At 32.0% G+C, this 9,110-nt stretch overlaps 1 protein-coding gene across 5 annotated transcripts in view; it reads left to right on the top strand.

Moving 5' to 3' along the window:
* The first annotated feature begins 749 nt into the window (after nt 1-749).
* The window catches only part of LOC111515410 (CD63 antigen), a 38,691-nt gene continuing 30,330 nt past the window's right edge, over nt 750-9,110 (top strand). For 2 of the 5 annotated variants that reach the window (XM_074173618.1, XM_074173617.1), the window contains exons 1-2: nt 750-890; nt 987-1,240. In XM_074173618.1, coding sequence (XP_074029719.1) covers nt 1,175-1,240 — 66 coding nt within the window. In that variant the 5' untranslated portion in view covers nt 750-890; nt 987-1,174. Of the gene's footprint in view, nt 891-939; nt 1,241-9,110 lie in introns of those variants that run through there. The other 3 variants (XM_074173616.1, XM_074173614.1, XM_074173615.1) reach the window with 2 other exon arrangements.

Here is a 9,110-nt window from a genome sequence, read left to right as displayed (position 1 = left end):
AAAAATCGACGTGTTTGAAATGCAAGGAAAGGAGAAAATGCACAAAGTCCCTATCAATCCACAAGTTTTCCCATATTTTAGTAATTCATTTAAAAAGATTCGATCCAATGGAAAGATTCAGAGGCAAATTGAATGATGTCATCGAATTTCCCCTAGAAGGATTGGATATGGACAATTTTGCAGCACAAAATATGGTTACTTGTTGTTTAATCAATATGCACTTTCAAATCACAGTGGGACTACTTACAGAAGGCATTATACAGCACACTGCAGACACCTGTGTACGTGACACAAATACAACGATTCACACGTGTCACCAATTTCACCAAAATCGCTTGTGAGTGGAGAAGCATACGTCCTCTTTTATGAAAAGGATGGAACAAAATCGTACCATTGAGATAACTGAGGATAAGTTTCTTCGTGAAATTGTTATTTATTTGTTGTTAAGTTCAAACAAAATAATAATAAATCTTTGTTATGAAAAAAAAAATGCATTAAATATAAAATAACGATGATAGGAATCACCGTGTTAGGAATCACACGTTGAAAGGTAAGACCTCGTTAGTCTTTAGCTCGCACATTCGCACAAGTTTCTCAACTTCTGAGAGTTTTCGTTCGTATGGGGGCGACAGCTGATTAGCGGAAAAACAGATTTTAAACAGATTTTTAGACAGATAGATATCGATATGCGGTTTTCACTATCAAGTTTGTCATAAAATTTGACGCTCAGACACAGTCATCCAATTTGGGCCACTCTGTACCACTTCGTATAGCTAATCATGTAGGTATTAGGCAGCCAATAATACAGGTGTACGTATCAGTTCTACCTGTTGAACCAGCAATCGATCCACGTGTTTACGATCATTTCAAATTCAGAGTTGAGAGCGCAGGTATGATAATGTAAATAATATGTCAGACGACCGACGTAATTCATAATTTGCTTTACCTTATCTCGTCGTTATCTAAAACAAGTATATTTGTTTCAGTACCCTATTGTTTTCCAATCATATTAAATGATTGTTCCACGTCTTCCAACCTGTTCCAGTGATAAATATTCTCGAAGAAAGTAAAAGTTTTTTGAAACCTGTGCGACGATCTGCTGGTAGCTCGCTATAAGTGCTAAACCGGAACAGTTTAAATTTAATGCAGTGTTCGTGCTAAATATTTCGTCGAAATGAATCTCAGCTGTGGTTCAAGAACTATCAAGTATTTGATTTTCACCTTCAATTTCTTTCTTGTGGTGAGTTTCGTTTTAATTTTGTTTTGTTCATGAATTGATTATAGTCGGTATATTGAGTCGATTTTGTCTAATGAGTTTTAGTAAACAAACACCCATTTGTTTTGCTTGAATGTACTTTGTGACAATTACTATTCAAAACATTATCGATTGTTCGACTTCGAATCATCATGTTGTGGTTTTTATTACTGTACAGAGTGACCAGAATTGGGACTGGTTCACTTGTAGCTCGGAAATACTGGTGATTGAACGATTTCTTATAAATATATATTCCGCCTGAATAACCATAGTCAAACTTCAGCTTGATTAATCTTGATATTTTTTTATATGAAGTATATGTGCCGGCAGAGGCGGATTTAACGTGGGGAGCGCCCTAGGCAAGCACCCCATAGGCGCCCCTTTAGCACACAATTTTTACTAACTTTGAAGCTTCGCGCGTTGTTTGCCTTACTAGTCTAATCAACAAGTTCAGAAACATGAAAAATAGAGATAAAAGTCCTAAAAATATGAGCAGTAGCTCATTCGATTTGGAATCACCTCTAGAAAAATGTTTTTGAAGGATTTTGGTGCAGGTAAAAAATTGCAGTTGTTATCAACAAAATGAGATTTAAAAAAATGGTATTTAGTTTTTCGCAATTTCGAAAAAAGCTCGTTGAAGAGGAGGAAATTTTCGATAAAAAAGTCCCGACTCCTGAAACTCTATCTCCAATATTTATAATTTTAATTTGACGTTGAAAATAGGGTTCCACATGCGCGCGCTGCCGCTAAAGAGAGTTTATCAAAAGAAATGATTTTTTTATAACATAAAATGTCATTTTAAAAATTTGAAAATAATCTAGTATCTACTTAACACTTGAATCGAGTCCCGTAGAAAAAAAAGTTTTATCACCATTTTTCAAAAAGTAATTTTTTCCCAATCTCCATTGGCATAAATAATGGGATAAAAGGTATAAATAATTGGCCTATAAATTTTGAATTTCGTGGAGCCCTTTTGATATATATACTTCATACGATCCTGCGATAAAAGTTCATTAAAAATTTATTAATTTGTTAATTATGATTTTTTATAACTATTGTAAAAGGAAATATCTGAAAATTGTTGATACAATTTTTTTTTCAATTGATATTTAACTATGTCTGTTTTCACATTAAACAATGACAGTTATTAACATAGGATATGCATTTTTTACGTAATTTGTTTATTAAATTGTTTTAAACAAATAGAGAAATTCAATATTTTTGAAAAATTTTTTTTCGCTATTTTGTTGTCTAGAGATAATTATGATTTTAAAAAAAAGTTTTTTTTCCTTATTTTAATTTTTAATTGTTTGAAATCGGTTTTTTTTATTTCGATTGTTCAAATAATTAGTTAAGAAATAATTTTGCTTTCAAAAATCATAATTTACACTTTTATATAGTTTGCCAAAAACAATATTTTTTTATTTATTATTTAATTGTTTATTAGTTTAACAATTTGTTCTAAACAAATATTGATCAACGTTATATTTTTTTCTGAAGCAGAAAAAAATTATAAAAATAGCTGTGTATATATAAAAAAGTGCCATAATTTTTTTTTATTAACGTATCGCATGATATTAGAAAGTATTATAATAAATAAAAAAAATTTCATGGCACTTTTTTATATATAGCTGTTTTTATAATTGTTTTCTACATCAGAAAAAAAATATAACGTTGGTCAATATTTGTTTATAACAAATTGTTAAACTAATAAACAGTTGAATAATAAATAATTTATTTTGCCAAACTATTTAAAAGTGAGGATTATGATCTTTGAAAGCAAAATTATTCATTAACTAATTATTTAAACAATCGAGATATAAAAAAATCGATTTTGAACAATTAAAAATTAAAATTAAGAAATTATTTTTTCTAAATCATAATTATCTCTAGACAACAAAATAGCAAAAAATTTTTCAAAAATATTTAATTTCTCTATTTATTTAAAAAAATATGTAAATAACTACCATAGTTTGATGTGAAAACAGACATAGCTGAATATCAATTGAAAAAAAAATGTATCAACAATTTTTAGATATTTCATTTTGCAATAGTTATAAAAAATCATAATTAACAAATTATTAAATTTGTATGAACTTTCATCGCAGGATCGTATGAAGTATGTATATCAAAAGGGCTCCACGAAGCTTAAAATTTATAGGCCAATTATTTATACCTTTTATCCCATTATTTATGCCAACGGAGATTGGAAAAAAATTTGTTAGTTAACAATTGAATAACTTTTTGAAAAATGACGATAAAACTTTTTTCCTACGGGACTCGATTCATTGAAGTGTTAAGAAGATAGGTACTAGAATTTTTTCAAATTTTCAAAATGACATTTTATGTTATAAAAAAATTATTTTTTTTGATAAACTCTCTTTAGCGGCAGCGCGCGCATGCGGAACCCTATTTTCAACGTCAAATTAAAATTATAAATAATGGAGATAGAGTTTCGGGAGTCGGTACTTTTTTATCGGAAATTTCCTCCTCTTTAACGAGCTTTCTTCAAAATTGCTCAAATGTTAATATTTTTTGAGTTATTAACGAGAAACTAAATACCATTTTTTTTTAATTTCATTATGTTAATAACAATTGCAATTTTTTACCTGCACCAAAATCCTTCAAAAATATTTTTCTAGAGGTGATTCCGAATCGAATGAGCTATCGCTCATATTTTTAGGACCTTTATCTCTATTTTTCATGTTTTTGAACTTGTTGATTAGACTATACGGATAACACGAGGTCCGGCCATTAAATAACGAGACTGGTTACGAAGAAGGGTTTTATTATAAACATTATTCTACATTAGAACGATCCCCTTCAATATACTCCCCTCTTCCCGCCACACACCTTTCCATACGTTCGAAGATCTGCACGAACAATTTGGTTGATCTTGATCACTGTTTCCGGAGTTGAAACAGTGACAGGGTGACCTGGGCGCTTGTCATCTTCAGTGCTATCTCGGCCCTAACTGAAGCGCTTACACCACTCAAAAACACGCGTACGAGGGCTGTGTCTCCATAGGCCTTTTGCAACAATTTATAGCACCACTCAGTCGGAGTTTTTTCAGTTTAACAAGAAATTTGAGGTTGATACGCTACTGCACAAATACTATAATAGTGACGAAAACGTGTTTTGGTACGTGAATAGAGAAGATTTCCAGATATCCATCGCACTACTCGTTTTTCCCCACACCTCTAGGGCAACCTCTAGGCGCGCAGTCTCGTTATTTAGTAGCCGGACTTCGTACTCGTGCTACTGACCTCGTGTGTCAGTAGCCACCGCATCCAATAATTTCGGTAATTTATCAAATTCGAAGCAAAACACTCAAAATTAATAATACCACTCAGCCACCATTAAATTAATTTGATTTGGGAAAATGCACAGCTAGAATCGGCGTTAGCTGAAAAATCAGAGCAAATGAAGATTTTCTGCTTGTTTCTCAAATATGGTTATGCATCATTAATACACGGAAGCGCAGAAAGACAGAAAGTCGAATTTATACAAAAATACTCATATTAGTACGCTATGCGTTCCATCTTTCCGAACTAATAAATATTGAAAAATTGAATATAAATATACTGCGTGTCCCGTCGAAAATAGTTCATCCTGAGTTTCTATTTGTTTTTTTTGTTTTTTACCACATCACATATGTTCATATCAAAGTGACTTTATCGTATCAGCTATAATCAGGGGCGAGCAACCTTTTTAATCAACGGGTCAACTTGAATTTTGAAATTTTTTGGCGGGCCGCACATAAAGCAACACTAAATAATAATTTACAAAACTTTATTTATAATGAACATTAGAATGAAAAAATATGAAATTAAAAAAAAATGAAGATTTCGTATACAAATTTTCATACAAAAAAAAACAAAGAAGAAAAGAATAGGAAAACGGATTTACTTGAAATTTTTAATGAGAAATTCAGTTCTGTTTTTTCAAAACAAGCTGATCAATATCAGCTGGAATTGATGAGGTACGCCGCTTTCTAATCGCGCATCACTCAGTCTTGATCGGTGGACATTTTTGATCAATTTCATGCTTAAAAATAATTGTTTGCAAATATACGTACTTCTGAACAGAGATATCATTTGCTTTTCATTTTTCGTCAAAAGCAGAAATTTCTCAGGCCTCACATAAGATTAATAAAAATTTTTGATGTTTACTGAGAAAAACACATTTTTAAATCGATATTATTCTGCATGTTAATTATTTCCATTTGAAAGTCTTCGGGAACTGTGTTCACATCGATATTAAATGGCGAGAAAAACATTCTCATGGAAACTGCTGTCTTCTCAGCTTCGAACATTTGGAATCGTAATTGTAATTCATTGATTAAAATGTTTATATATTATGCGCATTTTTGAGAAGTGGTTGCGTTTTCTTTTTCTAAATGTGGAAAGTGAGACACATTATTCTGCGAAATATGCTGTTTCCACAAATTTAATTTGATGAAACCCCTGAATTTTATCATACAAATTGTGAATAAACTTTCCTTTGCCTTGAAGTTTCATATTAAGATCATTGAGATCCTGAGTCATGTCGATAAGAAACCCAAAATCGCACATACATTCTTTATTACCGAAAAAATCCAAATCAATCCAAATCATATCCAAGAACAATTGTATTTCGCTTTTTAAATTGTACACTCTTTTTAGCATTGAACCGCTACTAAGCCAACGTACTTCGGTATTGAATACCACGTCGCCAATTCAGTTTCTGAATCTTTCAGGAATTCTTCAAATTCACGGTAAATTAAATTGATTAGTTCAATCATCGGTACTGTGAACAATAATATTTTCTAATGAAATTGAAAAATTTTCCAACACAGACTTTAGTTCATCGTACAGGTCTTTGCCGGTTGTAGTCCTTTGCAGTGGAATCACTGAACAGAATTCTTTGGTAATATAAATTTGGTGTCAATACCACGTAAAAATATAGCCAGTTGTACTGTATCGCTAATATCGCAACTCTGATCAAGTTCCAAAGAACAGTATTTGAATTTTGCAATGCGTTCACGAAGCATTGTTGCTATGTTCTCGAACAAGTCTTCAATTCTCCTTGCAATGGTGAATCTTGATAAACTAATGTTTGAAATAATATTTATTTTATCAGGAAATGCTATTTCTGCAAGAGTAGTCAGACATTCTTTTATCATCTCTCCACCCGCAAAAGGTTTCATTTTTTTGGCAGTAGTATTTGACTGATAACAAAACTAGCCTCCACTGCCGCATTTAATAAAAGAGCTTGATTTTCAAAAATAGCCAGTAGTTTTCCAAAGTTTTTCTCCATTGTATATATTTATGAGCATATGTAGTCTTTTTCTGTTTTTTGTTGACATTATTTCATTCTATGTTGTCTGTGTACAAGCTGTAATAGTCGGCATATTTTTGAAATATTATTATTATCTTTATGAACACTTTTTATTGTTCCATTCATACCATTATCACGGTCGTGAAAAAAACAACAACAACAAAATCCGAAACGAAATCATATTTTATGATATTATATGTATAAAATATCTTAAAATTCATGTTATTATATGTATATAATATAAAATTGTCTAAAATTTCACGGTCATGTTTGACGTACTTCGGATAGAAATGCACATACATAATCTACCTTGTTCATGCAAAATCGAGTATAGTGCGGTCTTGAATATTCAAAGGAACGTTTCTATGTCACGATATGTTACGTGTCGATTTTCCTCATGCAACTTGCTCTCAGCATTGTTTTCTGAAATTATATCGGATTTTGGTTGTCCTTCACGAAATGTATCACTGACAAACGCAGGAACATCATTTTGCAAACCAATTGTTAACATTCTTCACTGATGGTGCTTCATTACCAAAAATTGAGCCTATTCTAATACATTTACCATATTGTTGAACAAATCAATTTTTACTGTACATTCTTCTCGAGTTGGTCCCTTTATTATCCTTTCCTTCTGGAAACTTCATAAAACCAATCTAACTCCTGAAAGTATTTCTGATATACGAGTTCTTCACAGCACCATTATTATCAAGATTATCTCTATAGAGAGAACCGACCGCTGAAATCGGGTCGATGAAACGACCTGACAGTACAAATTCCTGGAATTTTGACTTTTTATTACAAGAATTCTGTCTTTGGCACCAAAAGTACAAAAAAGAACAACAGGGAGAGCACGGAAAAAAGCATCACAACACTAGCCGATATCTTTTTTATTCGCAAACATTTTGAAAATCTGTCCACACTTTGCTAATGGCACTTGATGTGGGCTATCAGAATATGTCAATGAATCTTTTATACAGGGTGTCATCTGACTTGTGCCACCCCCATCTTTGAATTTTTAAATATGGACCTGTATTTTTTGTTGTAGTTTTTGTATCGTCGACGTTCAAATCATTCTGAGGAATTGAATTGAGTTTTATATTTCGGGACGTTTCGGTAATATTTGATTATACTTGTGTGAATTATTCCCTTTTAAAATACGGCCCTGAAAATTGGTTGTCTGAGTTGAATAAAAACACAATAGCAACTTTCTCGTCTCCCTATTTTTAATGACGCAATAAATGTTCGAATTGGAGTCCATCCATTTCGAGACATTTTTGAACTCGGTTTTTCATATTATGTATTACCCTTAATACACTTTTTTGCTGCATTGTTGCGAAATCATTCAAAAGCCTCAATCTCGAGTCTCCCACATTTTCTATCTCTCTGCCAGTGTAAATCCTATTTTTTGTCCCCCATAGAAAATAGTCCAAAATAGTAAGATCTGGTGATCTTGCAGGCCATCTTATTGGCCCATTATTTCTCTCGAAATGGAAGGACTCCAATTTGAACATTTATTGCGCCATTAACTTTTTTCTGTATATAAATTACTTTATTTCAATTTTCATTACGATTATAGTGTTCATTTCGGATGTTATTATTGCTATCATTTCTTTTCCTGCATATATTTGTTTTCTTATTCGAAGTTCATTGTAGAAAACGCTCAGAGCAATGGAAATTTGAAAAAATATGAATAGGTACCTAAAAATAAAAAAACACTTTCTAAAAAGCTGCTATTGTGTTTTTATTTAACTCATTCAACCAATTTCCAGGGCCGTGATTTAAAAGGGAATAATTCACCCAATTATAATCAAATATTACCGAAACATCCCGAAATATAAAATTCAATTCAATTCCTCAGTATGAAGTGAACGCCTACGATCCAAAAACTACAACAAAAAATACAGGTTCGTATTTAAAAATTCAAAGATGGGGGTGGCCCAAGTCAGATGACATCCTATATAAAAGATTTATGGACATATTCTGATAGCCCATATCAAGTGCCAATAGCAAAACGTGGACAGATTTTTAATATGTCTGCGAATAAAGAAGATATAGGCAAAAAATAGTTAGGGGTTTTTTAGTTTTTCCTCTATATCTCCAGAACCAAAAGAGCTATATTCGATTTTTTTACATCATTGAATAGATCTCTAAAATTCGCAACTTTGCCACAATTTAACCGACACTCTATATATATATATATATATATATATATATATATATATATATATATATATATTAGAGTGGACACTTTCCCCTTCCTTCCCCTACTCAATGAAGGAGAAACCACATGATTCTGTTTGAAAACACGAAACTCATTTCCCCCAACCAGGGATAACGCAGCCGACTGGTACGGGAGGAAATAGAGATCCACAAACACACGGATAATTTCAACAGAAAAGAAGATGCTGTGAACCGAATATTCTAAAAAATTCGAAATTAGCACACCAAACTAACTGAGTATAAACCTCTGAAGAAGCTAGATACTTGCGACAGCGAAACGTCAGGAAGAAATTCCAAAAATTGACGGCCTTCA

The sequence above is a fragment of the Leptinotarsa decemlineata genome, unplaced genomic scaffold (assembly GCF_025532065.1).
Source record: "Leptinotarsa decemlineata unplaced genomic scaffold, Ldec_3_MD MMD2_tig00000251_RagTag_RagTag, whole genome shotgun sequence".
Lineage (NCBI taxonomy): Eukaryota > Metazoa > Arthropoda > Insecta > Coleoptera > Chrysomelidae > Leptinotarsa > Leptinotarsa decemlineata.
This window is presented reverse-complemented; position numbering and strand designations above follow the sequence as displayed.